Genomic DNA, 20,195 nt, shown 5'->3' with positions numbered 1-20,195 from the left:
ACTAAGAATCTTTGTTACTAATGGTTAACCTACGTTTTTCATTCGTTTAGTTAAATGCTCGTTAAAAACTGACCCTCAGTGTAGCTCTGCGTATTTTGATATCGTACAACGTTTAATATTACACGCCTGAAGCTGTCAGCATCTCGCGTGTAATCAGGGATTAAGCTGAAGCGAAGTGGTTATGTCAAACTAGCGGTTTGAATTAGTAACTTGTCAAGGACAAGCGGTGGCAGCGGTGCGCGGTCAAACATGAACTTAGCAACTTTGTGAACTCAAACATTTGCATGGGCTCGTGTGACGGAGAGATTAATCAGGGTTAGCGTGAATCACTTGTAAACTTTAAATTGTGTTTTTACGTATTACCTCAAAAACCTTGTGCTATATTTTCCGTATTAAAGTTAGGGTCTATGTTAGGGTCTATCTTTATGAAGACATACAATACCTACGCAGCTACGCTGATTCTAATTGAGATTTAATACATAAAGTTAAACGGTTGTTAACATATGATTATGTACTGGATAAAATTCCGATTTATTGGTTTCACTGCTTTGCATAAGTACCTACTCATTGCATTGCATACTTGTAACAGAGTAAAAAGAAAATCTTACTTCTTACTAATACTTATTAAATTATAAATGCGAAAGTTTGGATGTCTGAATGTCTGGATGTTTGTTACTCTTTCACGCAAAAACTACGGAACGGATTTTGATGAAACTTTACAGTATTATTGTTTATAACCCAGAATAACATATAGGCTATAATTTATGACGATCTGTGACAAACTAAATTTCACGCGGGTGAAGCCGCGGGCAAAAGATAGTGTATAAATAACTTTAATAACAATAAAAGTGTAAGTTGACTGGAATAATAGTAGTGTGATCCAAATAATGCCGCCAGTCGCTTGCAACGTCAGCTACTACGAGACTACGGTACGGTGGAGCAAAAACACGCTTGGCGTGAAAATAGTCTGGTAGTAGACGTTCATTGATCACTGGGCGGGCGGCCGGCTGGGCGCCAAGCGACACCGCCCAAATAGATCAGCCAGAAAGCTTAGATAGTTAGAAAGATTTGGCTTAGTTTTATGAAATTACTTAGTTATCATTATAAGGGTACATTCTAGAATTGTTTGTTAAAATTACACTTGCACCTCTAAAACTTATGCATAATTTTTTTTTACGTGTGAGTACAGATATGAATTTAGGTGGAAATATCATAACTAGGTATTGGTTGTGGCAGTAAAGTTTATGCTCGTGTATAGAGTAATTCAGATTTTCAAACGAGCATAAATTCTGGGTGAGATCGAAAGGTTTTATGGACAGTTATATACCTCGGTCACCAAACCTGTTGATAGCTCAGCCACAGATCCAAGAGCTAAGCTAACCCGACACTATACCGAGGATATCCCGGATATCAGCCTATACGAGATTAGGATGGCTCTCAAACAACTTAAGAACAACAAGGCACCGGGTGATGACGGAATAACCTCGGAGCTTCTGAACGCGGGTGGTACACCGATACTGAAGGTCCTTCAGAGGCTCTTTAACTCCGTTTTACTCGAGGGAATAACGCCAGAGGCATGGAACAGAAGCGTGGTGGTGCTTTTCTTCAAGAAAGGAGATAACACCTTACTGAAGAATTACAGACCCATCTCGCTTCTGAGCCATGTTTACAAGCTGTTTTCGAGAGTCATCACGAATCGTCTCGCACGTAGGTTCGATGACTTCCAGCCTCCCGAACAAGCCGGTTTCCGGAAAGGTTATAGTACCATAGACCACATCCATACGCTGCGGCAGGTTATACAGAAGACTGAGGAGTATAACTTGCCACTATGCTTGGCGTTCGTGGACTATGAGAAGGCCTTTGATTCGATTGAGACGTGGGCAGTGCTGCAGTCTCTCCAGCGGTGCCGTATCGACTATCGGTACATCGAGGTACTAAAGTGCTTGTACAAAAACGCCACCATGTCGGTCCGAGTACAGGAGCAAAGCACGAGGGCGATTCCTCTACAGCGAGGCGTAAGACAGGGAGATGTTATATCTCCGAAACTCTTCACCGCGGCATTGGAAGACGCTTTCAAACTCCTGGAATGGAAAGGATACGGCATAAACGTTAACGGCGAGTACATCACTCACCTTCGGTTTGCCGACGATATCGTGGTCATGGCAGAATCGCTGGAGGACCTCGGCACCATGCTCGAAGACCTTAATCGAGTTTCCCAACAGGTAGGCCTTCGGATGAACATGGACAAAACGAAGCTTATGTCGAACGTCCATGTTGCGCCCTACCCGGTGTCGGTTGGGAGCTCGATTCTTGAGATTGTTGACAAGTATGTCTACCTCGGACAAACGATCCAGCTAGGTAGGTCCAATTTCGAGAAGGAGGTCAATCGTCGAATCCAACTCGGCTGGGCAGCGTTCGGGAAACTACGCAACATCTTTTCGTCCAAAATACCCCAGTGCCTGAAGACGAAAGTCTACAACCAATGTGTGTTACCTGTGATGACTTATGGCTCGGAAACGTGGCCCCTCACTATAGGCCTTATACAGAAGCTCAAAGTTGCACAGCGTGCTATGGAGAGGGCTATGCTCGGTGTTTCTTTACGAGATCGAATCAGAAATGAGGAGATCCGTAAACGAACTAAAGTCGCTGACATAGCCCGACGGATCAGCAAGCTGAAGTGGCAGTGGGCTGGGCACATAGTACGCAGAACTGACGGCCGATGGGGCAGCAAGGTTCTGGAATGGAGGCCACGTACCGGAAAACGCAGCGTGGGACGTCCACCCACAAGGTGGACCGATGACCTGATAAAGGTAGCGGGAAGGCGCTGGATGCAGGCCGCTACCAACCGTGCGATGTGGAAGTCATTGGGGGAGGCCTATGTTCAGCAGTGGACGTCCTGTGGCTGAAATGATGATGATGATGATGATAAACTCCTACAACTTAGTTATTGCTTGGAAATAACAACTAGAATGCTCGGTTGAATCACATAATAAATGTGAAGTTGATGACTTTTGAACCTTGGACCACCCTTTATAAATTTAAAACAGCATTATTTGACGTAAAAGTTTCTAAAATGTTGCTTGAACTGTTTGTTCTCCTCGAGTTATACCGAAAGCGAACGCGTCGCACCACTCCACTCCACTTTCTGGCCACTCGAAATTTTACCTAATCTCGAACACATTGGAACTATTTTAGATTAATAACCTTGAAGACTTAGAGCTTTTCGATAACCAAAAAGTGTTAGTACACACTGTGTACAAACATCTAGATCCTAATAGTATTTGGAGCAGAGATCAAAGGCTAAACACACGTCTGTGGTTCCGCCCAGATTTATCTTTGGGAAATGCTTGGAATTCATAATTATTTTTCTTGTGGGGAGGCAATGCATTAGAGTGAATGTTTTTGTTCAGAGAAGTACGGGATACGTTGTATCTTTGTGAAGGCGTTTTCCTTATTGGGTGCGTTACTTTCAGAATTGGTGGCTTTCACGAAGGTAATTAATATAATGAATGCTTCCTTCTGTGTATTTACGCTGGCAAAAATAAGTACCTAATTATAGGTAATTTAAGCGTGCATTTATTTATTAAGGTACAGCAACTTGTGCCTATGTACGATGGACTCACTTGCTCCAAAATGGGCTATAGAAAGTTCTTAACATTTGATTAGATGATAAAATTTTACGTATGATTCATAAATGACTTCGAAAAATAGCTCCATTTTCTAACTCAAACGAGATTTCGTGCGTGTAATAACGTAATTTTGCTATAGGATAAGTTCGGAAAGGATTTCCAGAATTTCTCGCTAATGGGCCAGGCCATTAACTGCGAACGTTCGTTGATGGGAGGTGTGAATGTGCTGCTATTAGCCCTGGTGTGAATACGCCCTTTATTTGCTAAATATACTTACCGCATTTCGTAGCCGAACAAGCGGAAAGGGTAATGCACTCATGAAATCTTCACAAATATTTTTTTCTGGAACAGACATTGTTGTTATGATTAAATCCGATAATACTTAAATATCGTTGAAGAATTTATTGGGCAGATTATAAACTTTTTTGTCTGATTAATAAATCCAAAATGGCAGTTACTTAATAGTGATACATAATGGTAATTATCAAGTGATTCAAATTTTTTATGCTAGACAAGGCAGGTATTTGACCGCAATTGATTTTGAAAAAGATCCAACGAATTTGTACGTTGAAAATAAAGTAAAGTAACTGGCATTGGGGGTGGTACGAGAGGCTTTTTTTTTCAAATCTTCTGCATGGAACTTACTTCCTGAACTCTTGGGAATACGAAGTGGGGAGGGTCTTCAATGGCGCGAAAACATTAAGGCTTATTTATAGCTCAATATCTCACCGCATTTTGCTTTTCTTTAGCGGTTTAATTACATTGTGTTTCAGACAGTACATTTGTTTTTTGGTTTCTTGTTCTACGTTAATTCACTGAGCACAATCCAGTTTCCTGATACAAAAGTTACGATAACTAAGTAAAAGTTGGCTACTATTCCCTTTCAGCCAATACGTGTCTCGTCTACGGAACTCTACCGAGACTAGACACTCGGATTATCTTCCCTTATTTTTGTTTGTTTCATTTATTTTATTTATTTATTTAAAACTTATATGCACATAGAACGGTGTACATAAGGCGGACTTAATGCCTTTGGGCATTTTCTGCCAGTCAACCTTAGGGCCAAACTGAGAATAAAGTAGGCGGTATAGAATTAATACGAATTTAGAAAAAAAAAATAATTACATAAATAACATATGAATACATACATAGACACATACATATATAATAATAGGATGGATGACAAAGGTGGAAGGCCCTGTCTCGACGAGTCATCGCCATACGCACACCCTTCGAGATCCATGGTGCAGGAGGACGTTTAAGTTTCACAAGCCGCAGCGGCGCGTGCACGTCGTAGAGGGTTAGTAGATTGGAGTTGAAGACGGCGACCTTATCATCGATAGTTGTTGCAGACACAACTTGATCCCAGTCGAGTGAGGCTGCATCGCGCCTAATGGCGTCTGCATCCACCTTAGACATACTACGCATAAGCACGGTCTCTGGTTTCTGTTTGCTAGTGTGTAGCCTGTAGCTCGCGTAAACAAGATCGTGTCGTGAGAAACCTGGTGCAGGACACTGGCCATGCGCAATAATACTGTCGGGTGCGGATGTGATTACAAGGTCGAGTAAGGTGTCAGGGGAATCAATATTGTGGTGGGTGGCTTGTAACGGAAGGATAGAGAGATTCAAGGAAGTGACCAATGAGGTAAGTTTGGTAGAAGAAGAGGAATTTACAAGAAGATTGGTATTGAAGTCGCCCATGATTAAGTGATGCATGTAATCCGCGGAAATCGGTTCCAAAGCAGACTCGAGCTTGGCTTGAGCTCGAGCATTTCAAAAAGTTTTCCTATTCGAAAGTGGGGAAACTTACTCGGTGACTGAATATTGCTGACCAAAATACGTGTCAGTGTATCCGCAATAATTAGTATCTTGTATTTTAGTAAATTACATCAATAGATTGATAGGTAGGTACTTTCTATTCCCTAACACACAAAACTGACTAGGAATTGAAATGGCATTTTAGGCGGTCTAATTGTTAGGAAAAGATCTCTTTTAGATAAACCGTAAAAGACAGATTTTGCAGAATAGACAACTTTCTAATTTGTCTGTACTAATCAGAAGTTGTTCAAAATAACTTTAAATAACATAATTTCATTACAATATAGTGTGTACTAACAGTTCTCTAATTGTGTCTTAACTCCGAACTGGAAATCACAAAATTCACTAAATAGGAACCGGAAAATATGAAGCTGAAAATACAGAGAAAATCACACGCGCCAGAATAATAGCTTTTGTGACACACTTCTAATATTCGCGCAGGAAAATTTAATTTGTGACCTCACGTAGGTGTGGAGCGGGTAGATAAGTTAGGGTTCACTAGAGCATGTTAGTAAAATGTTTACTCTGACAACACTGCTCCGGATTTAACATTATAATAATAGCTTAAAACTAAATGAGAGATGGAGTGGCCTACTTCTATCTTATTCTAATATAGGCCAAGGTTTGTATTCAACAATAAAGAAATTACTTCTTACTTCTATTAGATTTATCCGTTATTGCATATACCTACGAAAGTATACGAAGTAAACAGATTGACTTAAATCAATCGACTTTTATAAACTTAATAGACTACAGACTTAATATTGCCCAAAAATTTCTAAAAACAATATTATTTTATAGATAGCTTAACAAAGCTACATACAAAGCTTCGAGATTCGGTAACGAGGCCATGTGCCAATCAAATAACCAAATGAACTTCCGTCAGGCGGATTTTCCTAGAATCGAGCAAACTGTCTTGATAAACCAAATGTATCGTGAAATGCTATGAATCTATTCGTTAGGTAACTTGTGACCCAGATCACGTCCTGCCTTCGATCATTGCTTATTCCATCTGGGCTGGATCAAACTTTTGCGTGTGGCGTTTCGGTGACCTGTCATTTTCCGAGCTTTTGTTGTCAATTTGAGGCTAACTGCGGAAATTCGAGTTAATGTTTCTGAAGTTACATGTTATTGACAGCTTGTTGCCGAAAACTTTTCATGAAAATAGGGATAAATATCATGAAAAGGTTATTTATTTAAAAAACGAATTAATGTAACAGATTAACGATTAATTATGAGTAAATCAGTAAACAATGCTGTTAATAGAGCCGCGGGCAGAAAGCTAGAAAATGTAATAGCCAATTCAGACCTAATAATAATAATTGTATAACTCTCTGAATAGTACGTACTTAAGAAACTAAATAACAAGGAATAAATTGCAGAAGATCATAAATAAATTGGATATTTTCCACAGCACCATCTAAGTAGTCCTAAACCAAACAAAGCTTTATTGTTAAGCTCACATCAATCTGAATAGCCCTTTTAGTATTCCCAGCAAAAAGTCGTGCTTTTGATTCATTATACAGGATGTACGAAGCGAAAGCTAGATGTTTTGAATACTAATGTAATTTATTAAAGTTTCTCCACCACATTAATCTATATTTGCAATTTATTAATGGTCACGTCTTTCGTGACCAGCATGCTTAGAATGAGCTTTGGAAATCTTCGTGCTTGATAGCTGTTATGCTGAAGCGGTAATATTTTATCCAGATCTTATTTGCGATTTATTTTCCAAGACGTAGACAATAGCTGCGGGCGCATCGATTAAATATTTACATGCTTTATGAAATTGAGACTTTTATCTTTGAAATTTTATTTTATCAAGTTACTTTTAATGTTAGTTTGGTATGTAGTTGCCATAGTGCAATCTCTATCACGTCTAGACTCTAAATTAATGCATAATAATATACCAATTATAACCTTTTAAATGGTACAGCATCTAGCTTGATAATACATGATGAAACCAACCGAAACTTATACTTTACTTAATTTGGGGCTCAACGATTTGAATTACTGTATAAATATCAAGTACTATAATTTGAAAGATACATGAATTGAATATTGACTTTGACTTTATACCAAAAGAAACACTATAATCCCGTTACGTGGTAATCAAGAAACAGTATGAAAACAAAATAAATAATATCGAACTGTGTCTAATCGAATTACAGCAGTCACGACGAGGCTTTTAGAAGCTCTGCATAAACGTACTAGCTTACAACCTCTGCATTAACATAGTATTAATTGTATGAATATTTAACCAAGCTCTGTAGCTGATACGCTTTCCGATGGTAATTCGGTCGAAAGTTGTATTTAATGCATATTATTAAAGACCAAAAATTATGTTTAGACGGCGTTTTAAAGGTAGATTACAGTGTTAGGGTAATTAATGCTGTTATATGCTGTCCTGGAGCGGTTTCCCGTTTTTTAGGTCAACAGGGGTTGGTGGGGGCGTGTCAAATTAATTAAGCCGGAGTGAACATAACTGCAGGGAACGTGGGCTAATTAAAACGATGATGGGATGTCTCCTCTCGATTATGCTTTGATATTTGCTTGTTTGAACTTTGAAGAGCGATCGAGAGGCTCGTAAATAAACAAAGACGGAATTTGAGATATTGATGGCCATGCCTTGGAAAAGGTTTGAAGTTGTAGGTTTTCTATTTTTTTAGAATACGAGAAATTAAAATTATAGGAAAGTAATAATTTATAAAACTGAGATTAAAAAATAAAGCATTCCCCTTAAATCGCAATGGGATATTATTTTAGAAATATTAAAGAAAAGCTTTTAGATTTACTAAAAGTTATTTCTTACAGGTAGTACTACTTTAATTTACCGAGCCAAGAGTGATTCTCAGGAGGTAAATGGAGAAAATAAATGTCAAATTAAACTAAATAGAAATTGATGCCGGTCCCATAACTCGATTACAGAGATGGGAAGATTTGTGGTTATTCTCCGGCGGTCAATTTCGCTAATTTGAAAGAATGTGAAACCGAGCATATTAGCCAAAGCTCTAGTCTTAGTACCTACATTATTGTTACAGCTTATAAATGTGTAGGTATCTATAGAGATCTGTAGAGAGGTCAATTCTGTACATGAAATATATTTTCAAAATAACTATCAGGGGGTGATTAGTGATCAATACTGATGCCAAAAATGCAATCAGTAAAATTTTTGTCTGTCTGTCTGTCTGGCTGTCCGTCTGTCCGATCCGACCGCTTAAGTTAGACGCTTGAAATTTGGTATGTAGTAAACTTAAAGCTTAGTTACAACAAGTAATTCCCGAAATTCCCACGGGAACGAGAATTAGCGGGAAAATCCTTTTGTACGAAAAATCTAAGCCGCTTAAGTTGAAACTTGGCATGCAGGTACCTTAGTAAACTTAAAGCTTAGTTACAATAGGATATTGCAATATTCCCACGGGAACGGGAGTTAGCGGGAAAAAACATTTGTATGAAAAAATCTAAACCGCGTAAGATAGATGAAGGGGGTAAAACGGGATCCACGCGTACGAAGTCGCGGGCGGCCGCTAGTACATAATATGCTTATAGTACTTATCAAAAGTACGAGCCATACTGTACGACTATTTACGTATAAAATCGGTAAAGGTAGCATTTAACGAAATCGATTAAACAAAACAGAACATCACGTTCGAAATTCGAATGGCGGTCGTTCGTTTTAATCCTATGATCTGTGCGCAAGAGCCGCTGCACTGATTAAAATAAACGTTGCATGTAATCCGCCGTAAACCGGTTACGTAGTGATGGGACATCCATGAACATTTTGACAAAACTAAAAAGATTTTTGCTTTAATTAAAATTTTTGTTAAGGTATTTATAATTCAAACTCAAACTAGAATTGAAATGTTTGGAATTGACAAACGTAAGAATGAATAAACGTGTGAATAAATACATGAAAAAATAATAAAGTCACAATGTTAATGAAAGTAAGAACTTGTCTTGCAAAACGATTTGGTATTGGTTTTTAGGAAAATATCTCTTCTGCCTCCTGATTGCAGGAAGAAATCAAAACTAGACTATTAAATATTTCGATAATCGTTCTGTTATTGTTACTATACACAAAGCTTTTTAAGAAATAAGGATTTACCTAACCAAAAACTATGACACAGAAAAAGAGAAAATAATTCAATCACATATTAGTGCACGCCAATTTAGTTCCGCATCCCAACACTACGGAAGAGTCGGCACCGGAAATCGTAAGCGGCCATATTGGAGCCGGAAATGGCGAGCAGCGCCGCCCGCCTTCATTCGATTTCGCGGGCCGCCCTACAAACTGTCTTTGCAGACGAAAATTTCAATTTTATAAATTGATACTTACTCGTTTTGTTTGTAAGCCAATATAGGTTTTGGAATCGATTGGTTATTGTTCTTGTGTGCCATGTATCTTAACTTTAAGTTATCATAAGTTTAAGAAACTAGGTATGTTGGTTTCAAAAACACTTAACGAGCTTAAAATGCCAGTGTTTAGTTTAGTTATAAATTAAGTAGAACTGGTAGAACTAGAAGTACACACAGTATGTGTATGTAATATTGGGACTAATTAATTTGTTCCATTAATTAGACTCAATGACAGCCTTTGGGTTGGTTCCGTGTAGCAATTCCGAGTTAATAATTATGATTAAATTAGGCAGACGTGTGCTCATTTGTAAGTTGAGATTATTAACTACTACGCTTTGTAGTCTCTGAAAAGCTAGGAGGTAATTGTCTAAATAAACATAATAATATGCCCGCGGTATTTATTGTCTTCATTATTGAAGTTTATTAAAACACTAGTGGCCGCCCGTGAATTCGTACGCGTGGATCTCGTTTTACCCCCTTAGGGGTGGAGTTACGTAAATCCTTTCTTAGCGAATGCCTACGTCATAACATCTACCTACATGCCAAATTTCAGCCCGATCCGTCCAGTGGTTTGGGCTGTGCGTTGATAGATCACTATGTCAGTCAGTCAATCAGTCAGTCAGTCAGTCAGTCAGTCACCTTTGAGTTATATATATTTAGATTAAAGGATAATTAAAATAATAAGCATAATTATAACTTACGAGAGTTCATAAAAGGTATTTTAACTAAGTTACAATAAAACTAGTACCTACAACAAAGTTCTGCCACAGCGAGGCGCATAGTTGCAGCTTATGGATTCCATGTACGTGTTTCATGGTAGTCGAGTTGTTTAAAATATTCATGCAATCCAGACAACAGACGCATTTCATAAAACGGCGTGCAAAATATTTCGACAGTAAAATAATGAAAACTATGCAATGCATTTTTTGGTTTTTCTGTTTGTCAGTCACTTTGGAGCATGAATTTTTGAATAGTTTTTTAAGGTGAACTAAAGTTCAATATATTATTTTAAACTTTCATGGCCACTAACAGAATAATTTATTATCTAATATGGTAACAATCCCGTCAATAAAATTGTTCAACTAAAGTACATTTTTGTATTCTAACTGAAATTTTAATAAACTATGTTGTAAGACTTCTCTTGATTGGGTCTCAACTTTTACTAGTTGGGTTTTATTGGTAACCTATATAGATCTTGGTTTCAAAATATTTACTGTTTTGGTGACAAGATTCCACCGTTTAAAGCTTCCCACCCTAAATAATTTTGCGTTACGTGTTTATTCTTTGCTAAGTATGAAACTGATTAGTTGACATTGTTCGAAATATTGCTAATAAAAGATGATGTTGATTCTTCAATTTTCATTTGGAGCATGTAAATCAATAAAATCCCGAAATATCCGAAGGATGATTGGCGAGCTCTGAAACCCTCCTTGGAAAGTTATCTCATTGAAATCTCTCCAAATAGCGGAGGCGGAGGCCTATCAATTTTTGCCTCGAATCTTATTTGAAGAGGGTATATTCACGTTTGAGATTTGCATCAAGTTTAGTAAACCGAGTGAATTTGGAGAATGACAGGTGAAATTAATTTTCGCGTTGGAGAACCAATTTAATGCCTCGTACTCGTAATTTACAGATATCTATTGCAAGCTAATCATCGACTAATCATAAAAGAAACCTTTGGAATATTTTATTTTATCAGCTATCGATGTGATGCGATTGCTAGATGTACATTAAAGACCAATCGATAAAAGAAAAATAAGTGTCTGTTTAAGTCTTTTAAATCGAGGTAGGTATTGACATTGTGTTGTTATAAGCCTACTTATTCATGCGTAAGAAATAACAGCATGATACCTAAAATTACCACAATTTCACATGCAATCCCAGGGTAAAATACGTAGTACAGTGAGAAACATAAATAACAGTTTGCGAGGGTTTATGTTATAAACAGCTTCATACTCAGAACAATAAACAATAATGGGAAAGGAAAACAGGATTCATACGAGTATATAGGCACATAATGCCTGCACACCTGCTCGCTCACATTTCACTATTTGGATAGTTTGAGCATTACTTAGTTACAGAAACAACTAAATCATGTCGTCTGCTGTTTGAATTTGCATTTTAATTGGTATTTGAAAACAGATAGTAAAGTTCAGTTCAGTTCGAAGCTATTCTAGTTAGTTTTTCTTAATTAAAAATCTTCTTTTTACACCGAAAAAAGTTAGGGCGGGTTAATCCGGCTATCTGTCGTACTTTGTGAAACTGAGAGTAAAAGGACGGGACGACCAAAAGTTTTAAACTTTTTCTATTTTTAATTGATTGGGAGACGGCAATTTTTGTTAAAACGAAGGAAAACCTACGCGTTGAGCTTCCATAGTAAATGCTAGCTTATGTAATATAATTTAGAGCTTTTTTTTTAAAACTAAGGCAAACTTAACTCTAAACAAAATAAAAATATAAACTTATTTTACTCAAAAATAAAAGTGTGTCCGTGAGGCAAAGAGGCGAGAATGCTGGCTGCATTTCCTCGCTGAATGGCAATACTAAGCCTTTGTGCAAGGAAAGAGCCAGCATTTAGATTTTCCGAAATTTTAATTAATTTAGGGGAAATGGTCCGAAACAGTTAGCATTCGGTCCCCAAGGTCCGAAGGTCTCGACACCAAAAGGCGCAAATATGTAGTCATTAGAAAGTGACTCATATTTGCGCCGTTTGGCTAACTCAGCCGACTCTGCTGCAGCCCCAGCTTTAGCAACTGGTACAAAAGAACTTAATTAAAAAAGTTGAGCACGCAATCGTTTATTTCTATTACCTACTCGTACTTAGTGCATTTTGTGTTAGGTAAATAAAATTAAACAAAAAACGATTAACTGAAAATAATGAAACACATGCACAAGCACAACCAGCTCTAAATATTTGTATTTTTGTTACAGTTGTTACTCCATACCAGCCAACAACATGTCTGGGGGCTCCCACGTCTCGCGGACTACATACGGGGGCGCAGACTCCGAGGTGTCTGGCGGTAGCGCCCCGCCGCTGCCTAGCCCGGCGTCTGCTGGTGCAGCCCTGGTGTCTCCTGAGACCTTGAGCCGGCACAGCAGTCCACCGCCGCTGCCTGCTCACCCGGCACATCAACAACCGGCGCCTTCGTGCTCGTCGCATCGGGTGCATATGGAATCTCCCATGAGGTCAGTTTAGATGATCTTATCATGGTGTTGTAAGAAATGTCTGGGGGCTCCCACGTCTCGTGGACGACCTACGGGGGCGCAGACTCCGAAGTGTCTAGCGGTAGCGCCTCGCCATTGCCCAGCCCGGCGTCTGCTGGTGCAGCCCTGGTGTCCCCTGAGACCTTGAGCCGGCACTGCAGTCCACCGCCGCTGCCGGCTCACCCGGCACATCAACAACCGGCGCCTTCGTGCTCGTCGCATCGGGTGCATATGGAATCTCCCATGAGGTCAGTTTATATGATCTTATCCTGGTGTTGTAAGAAATGTCTGGGGGCTCCCACGTCTCGTGGACGACGTACGGGGGCGCAGACTCCGAAGTGTCTAGCGGTAGCGCCCCGCCACTGCCCAGCCCGGCGTCAGCTGGTGCAGCCCTGGTGTCTCCTGAGACCTTGAGCCGACACAGCAGTCCTCCGCCGCTGCCAGCTCATTCCGCTCACCAACAGCCGGCGTCTTCGTGCTCGTCGGATCGGGTCCATATGGAATCTCCCATGAGGTCAGTTGAGGTGATCTTCCTATCATGGTAAGATTACAAGCCCTGTTGTGAGGCTTGTTATTTGATTAAAGAACAGCAAACAACTTCCAGACAACTTTATGGCGTCTAATATAGCGATCTTAACGTGCCATCCAAAGTACGAATGCTACGAGTAGGTATTTCTTTTCAACAATTAGGTTTACTTATGTAATACTAGGCATTATCCTAGTCATCAAATTGCCCACAAACAGATACTAACTTCTCCAGGCCCATAGAAGAAAGTAATACATTCCAGGCTCTTTTCCCAGATAGATAATTAAGCTAAGGTATTCATAATACGCTAAAGTGAGTAAGGCTTTGTACTGTCTTTCTGTATACATTGTAATGGATTTGGGTCATCTTAAGACAAATTTACATATTTAATACTGAAGCTGTATTTTGATGTGAGAATGAACCATCTTTCGTCCTTACAAAGGACCCCAACAATTTAATTTCAAACCTAATAAAAGTCAACTAGCGTCTTTTACGCGCGATCATAAAGAGCTTTAGCGTGGTGCAACGCGAAATGAACATTTCTCGCATTCAATGTGGCAATTTTCTTGTAAACTACACGTTTTCCAACACAACTGTAATGAACTTTGAACGGTGCCCTGGGGAGATGGAAAAAGGGAATTGCGATTTCTAAATTCCTTTGTTGGCGACGAGGGCAGCAAATTTACAAATAGCTACATGAAAGGGAATCTTTTTGGTCGTGCGCAAAAACGTCCGTCGTTTTGAAACGAGCGTGTTTTAATTGTTCAATCAGAAGCGATGTATCGGGTCCCAATTGGCAAAATCCAATTAATCGATACCAAGGGATTATCCCAACTGGAACGTACATTATGCGTTTTGTTTGTTTGTCGCGGATTAAACAACTTTGGCGATAATTAAGCACCTATGTGGGTACGGATAATGCTTTTATTGCTCTGCGGGTACTAATGATAAGTTATGTATTGGACTTTATGTTTAATAGCCCAAAATATTGTAAAATGAAAATCAAAGCGTAATCTCTTTCTATTTTATTGTGAAGCTCTTGCTTTGTTTCACGGGTTATTGTGAAAGGAGCATTTAGGAACGAAATTGTGTTTGACACCATTAAACAATAATCCCTGTTCTCCGAAAACATTTCATTTTAGAACTGAAAATCCAATTTAGTTTTCAATTAACTTCAAAATTAGATTTTCTTTGAAATTAATAGTCAAGTAATAAAAAAGCATGTCGAATGGTAGAGCCAACTACTCAATCCTTCGAGTTCCTAGAATAATTATAGCTGAAGGTAAGGCCCTGTCTCTAAAAATTGTATCATCTTTAAAGACAAAGGCTTACCTTCCGTAGTTTGTAGAGGTAGACGGAAACTAAGTTAGATTTAAACTTTGGTATAAATAAACCAAGCTACTCGTAGGTATTACTCAATTGATTTACTCTAAACCGTGCGCTTTGTTACGGGAATAATATTAGCCCTAATTCGCGCTAGCTCTACGTCGGATACGGTGGTTTTCGGCGAAATTACCTTCGCGGTTTGGGGAGAGTACGAACCTAATTTATTAACGTGGAACTTAATTCAATTTTACCTACTTTACCTAGCCTTTTCCCGTCGAAGGTAATTGGATTTCAATAAAATATATTACCCAGCTTTTTGTAAGTCACATTAACTGGTCTGTCTTGTATCAAATATCCTTTATTAGGTATGATTTCTACAATGGATTTCCAAAATATATTACAGTGCCTACTTACTCAGCAATCTCTCATAACAGTCAGCGCCCATATTATGGTGCTTTTTCTATTGGTATCTTATAGTTATTTTTGAGTAATCTTTCATTCTGAACAATGCAGGTTAGTGCAGGTTTTATGAGCAGCACTGTGTCGTTACCAATTTACCAATATTTTAAAATTTACTGTAGACTTTTTATATCACTATAAACACTGGTCTGACTGAATTGGTTTCATTCTATTATTTACTATTATTTATTAGTAATTTGTTATTGCACAAATTACTAATACTCCCGTTAGCTCTTCGTACTAAGCTAAATATGCTTGTGTCACGAGTGAGCTCACCACAATAGTCGAGCGGTGACGGGGACCGAACCCGGGTTCCCCGGATCACGAGTCGGCCAGTCCGCCGTCCTTCACCGCTCGGCATTTGATTTTGTGTATCTTTCGCAGGTTGTCTAGTCCTCCGTCCCTGTCACTGGGCGGGTCCCTCTCGCTGCAGCCAGTTCTGTACGGACCGGCCAGCGGAGGGCCAGTGCATCCTCCTCTGCCACCAAACAGGAGGGCCTCCAGACCTTCAGCTTCTATACAGCATATGCACGTGATAAGCCCGTGAGTATTCTCTAATGTTATTTTTCCAATCACTCCAATTTAAGGGTGGTTGTCACTGTAATGAACAATCTATATCTATAAAACCGAGAGGTCACTGATTGACTGACTCACTCATTACGATATCTCAGAAACTACAAGTGCTATGAGTCTCAAATTTTGCATGGGGGTTCCTTATTTTAGAACATAGGTGCTCACTAAGAACGGATTTTACGAAAATCCACCTCTAAGAGGGTAAAACGGGATCCACGTGTACGAAGTCGCGGGCGGCCGCTGGTTTATTATAATGCACAAATTATTTTTAAAAGCGTTTAGCCTTAAAAACCGAGTGAATTAATATTCGATTTTAGTACATTTGTTTAGTCAACTGAGTTCATAAGGTAGTGAAGTCGCAGTTTTCCTATGCCATGCAAAGTTTATAGAAGAGTATTGCAATTTACTAAAAAGGTGGAGTCAAATTACCCATAGCCTTTTACTTAGCTCCCAAGTCATTAATAATTCGCGTAGGTAATAATCTTTAAGAAGATACATAATATTTCGTTCTAAGATTCTGTGACAATTATAAAATGCCCCCAAAAGCTAAATAACCACTTGCTGCGATATTAGTAATTCAATTTTGCAAAAGTTACACAATAGGAGTCGCAAACAAAAAATACAATGAACGGGGAACCCTTGAAACCCTTGTCCTACTAACTAAAGTCGCTTTTTAAATTGGACCGTCCTTTTGAAAGACACAAAGGAGGAGGGAAGTGGAAAGCTGTAAATTCAAGGTAAAAATCGTCACGAAATTGTGAAAAGGATCATTTACTTTTTCATTCACTTTCTTTTAGTACCTACCTTAGATTATCACGATGATATTAATTATGAATACGCCATAGAGTTGTTCTGCCTAAGTAACATTTAAGTATTAAACACACGCCTGTACCCACCAACTTGACAGGATACGAAGTAACTTACTACTTTATTCAATGAAAGTGAAAGTTTATAAAGTTCCTTAACCAAACAAGGAAAGTGATTTTAATTATATCCCTAAGGGCTGTCCAGTGGATAATATATGTCAATTACAGCACCACTCGAGGACGTTTTATCGGAATATCGGAAAATTCCGATAAGCGAGCACCAGGCAAATACCGGAGACGTTGAAGGGTATCGGAATTCTATTATCGGGATATTGCTGAGATAATTCCTTTTGATACTGAAAGATATTTCTCCGATTGCAAAGAAAGTTCTGGATATTTCTGGAACATTTCTGTCAGCGTTCTCTTTTGTGGTTTCGATGCAGATTTGTGACTCAAAAACTTTAAACGTAATATTGAAAATCTGCTTTAAACATCTATATTTGATCAAGAGAGATTTACGGATGGATTTAGGTTCTGTTTTCAGGAATTGGGAGACTGAAGATTTTGATTATTTGTACTAATGTAGATCTCTACTTTCTTAGTCTTAGAAACTGAGGTCATTTGTCTACAGAGTATGTTTTCCATCACCATTTCCTTGACGTCTTATTTCTGCGATGCGTTATGTTTTTACCCAACCGCGATAGAGCCCAGTAGATGCGTGTTTGCACTCGCAATATGCGGTAAATATCCAACAACGATGTCTCCATAAAACTTTATGCGTAGTAAAATTACCATTTATTCCTGTTGACTTCCGAACAATTTCATCAACATGAATATCAAAGAATTCTGTTAGATGGTGGTAGGTTTCAAAATGCATTTCACACGCTTCAGTATTAATTTAGTCATCACTAAAGTCTCTTTATGGAATTAATAGCTTTAACAGCTTTGTGGTTAGGTACCTACTAGTATTCAGCGAAGAGTTAGTAAAATGCACTTTCAAGTTAAGATGACGTTATAAAGGACAGCTTAAACATTAAACTGTTAGAAAAATTTAATTTAATTGCTCACTGAAAACTGCTAGCTAAAGTGCAAGCACTACATCAACATAAAAAACCCCAGCTCGAAAACACAGACTACTCAAATCCTAGCTATTCTAAACACACTTACCTTAATCCTGCACCTCCTGCAATCTATCCCTTCGCTTCACCTTTGCCACCACCTTATAAATGACGTCACAAACTGAAGTGCTCCAACAAAAAATACACTCCAAGCAATGATCGGGCGGGCTGCGGAATTGCCAAGTAAAAAATGCTACCGTTCAGGGCTTGTAATAAATTACAAGAATACGTAAAAGCGGAGTTGCAGTCCCCTAAGTGCAGGGAACGTAATGCAATAATCGAGAATTGGAGTTTTTATAGCGGCCATCGGAAAACGTTTTACGGGATTACTCACTGTTTTATTTATGGTGCTTGTTTAGATTGTTTACGATGGAGATTGCCGGATGATTGCTGCAGACAAAGAGACGTGTTTAAAAATTATGCTTATCGTTATTTTGAACGAAATCAAATGTTTTCTTACGCTTGTTAACTATACATATACACGATGAAACATTTCAATGCGCGAAGTATGAAACATAGAATACATTTTCAGGAACTTACACAAAGTTAACTTCAATGCACCTAATCGTTTTTCCTTTTCTTTCTCTCAAATACTCCATCGATTGTAGTTCAGCGATAAACTCTTCATTTCAAGTGATATTGTTGTAGGCATAATTCCTGTTGTAGACACGTTTATACTTTGCCGCATCACTAGGCGTCACAATTCGCACTCTCGGTAGGAAATTGCATTTCCCCCAGCGACTGCGTACTCTAATGAAAGCTCTCAGCAGCAACAATGTCGTCTAGTGCTCGGAATTAACAGCGGTATACATTTCCACAGCCGCGGGCAGGCGTGCACTCCAGGTCTTGTTGGGATGCAGTGAAAGTGGAGGAATAAGTGTGTCAGTGATGTTTGCAGTCGCTATTGTTGATTAAATATGGCGTTGAAAGGGACTGTAGTCAGAGCACGATTTTCAGGATCACGTTACATTCCTTATCGTTGTTTGAAGAGGCTTTGCCAAGTACGATAGAGCTAAAGCTAAGCTAACGATTAAGCGTTGGATGTAAGCCTCTACCAACCGGCCAATCTGAAAATTAAAAGTGGACCCCTATGTTCAGCATGGCCATCCTGTGACTGAAATTATGATGATTATGATGATGATGATAATTAACGTGCAGTTGTAGTTGTTAGTAGGTCTATAGTATATTCATCTCGACATATGAGCTGTTTGCAATCAGCTCCTCGTTCTTTTGTTTCACTTACAACCATGATACCTCCCTGTTCCGTAAACACAGAAAGCTGAGATGCGGTCCCGCTGCACCGCGGCTCTTTGAAAATAATGCTGCTATTAAGAGTTTGAACGAATTCCCCGAGATAATGGAAATGTGGTGTTTATTTAGCTCGGAGTTACGCCGACCACACGCCGATTAAAGGTCCATTAAACTGCGCCAGGCTTTGTGAATTTTACAGGGAATGTAACACAAATTTTACAGGGAATTTTGCAACACAATTACGTTACCGATGTTCAGAGCTTCGCGTTGCTCCCGATTGGAGCGACAAATGGGGTTAATTGAATGAACGGAAGAGCTTTTTCATTAAAACGTTGAGTTTCCATTGTTCATTTTTAATTGGGCATTATTAATATTGAAAGCTTCGTGGAGTGATAGTAGCGATCAGAAGGAATATTTCGTTCGTTCGTTCGTTCGTTTCAGCCGAAAGACGTCCACTGCTGGACAAAGGCCTCCCCCAAGTTAGAAGGAATATTTATTAATTTAAAAACCAATCATCACTTTTCCTTACGTAAGACAATATTGACACATGAACCTGTGCCTCTACCATGAGTTGCCATCGAAAACTTGTATTCGTATACTACAGTCGATAGAGTTTAAACGCGGATCGATGAAGTTTGCACTAAAATCATACCATGAGTTCAATTACCGTATACTTTACTCGCCAGCGATAATTCGATGGTTTTGTGATGTCATGTTGGTGAACATGTTAACGTATCCAACTTCACACTCTATGAATGGATGAATGAAAGAACGAATGCCGTTCCTTTCTAACTATATAGAAAAGATAGAGTAGGAAAAAACAAAAATGACAAAAATAACACTGCAAAATTTAAGTGTCCAAGAACAGTGCTTAAAGCTGAATTAACATGATGATTTTAAATCTGTATTGTTTATTTCTTGTCATTGCGACTTTGACGCAGCTGTTGTCATGACAACAGATAACAAAACATGTTTTGTTGAAGGATTATTGATGAATAATTTTCCACAAAAAATTGGATTTTAACCACGATAGGAAAATGAGAACCTGCGCCTATCCGTTTAAACCGATTGTAGAATTTATGGAAAGGTAAGTTAAGTAAAAATAAACATACTATGTAGTGGAGGAATT

General features: G+C 38.8%; 1 protein-coding gene across 3 annotated transcripts in view; it reads left to right on the top strand.

Annotated features, from left to right (window-relative positions):
• The window catches only part of LOC114361163 (proton channel OtopLc), a 76,225-nt gene that overhangs the window by 37,987 nt on the left and 18,043 nt on the right, over nucleotides 1-20,195 (top strand). For 2 of the 3 annotated variants that reach the window (XM_028316129.1, XM_028316130.1), the window contains 2 exons: nucleotides 12,735-12,989; nucleotides 15,703-15,861. In XM_028316129.1, the coding sequence (XP_028171930.1) occupies nucleotides 12,735-12,989; nucleotides 15,703-15,861 (414 nt within the window). Of the gene's footprint in view, nucleotides 1-12,734; nucleotides 12,990-13,507; nucleotides 13,522-15,702; nucleotides 15,862-20,195 lie in introns of those variants that run through there. The other variant, XM_028316131.1, reaches the window with a different exon arrangement.

Source organism: Ostrinia furnacalis, unplaced genomic scaffold (genome assembly GCF_004193835.3).
Source record: "Ostrinia furnacalis isolate ACB-3 unplaced genomic scaffold, ASM419383v2 OfSCF5438, whole genome shotgun sequence".
In the NCBI taxonomy this organism is placed as follows: Eukaryota; Metazoa; Arthropoda; class Insecta; order Lepidoptera; family Crambidae; genus Ostrinia; species Ostrinia furnacalis.
The sequence above is the reverse complement of the archived record's forward strand: the minus strand, read 5'-3'. Positions and strand labels throughout refer to the sequence as shown.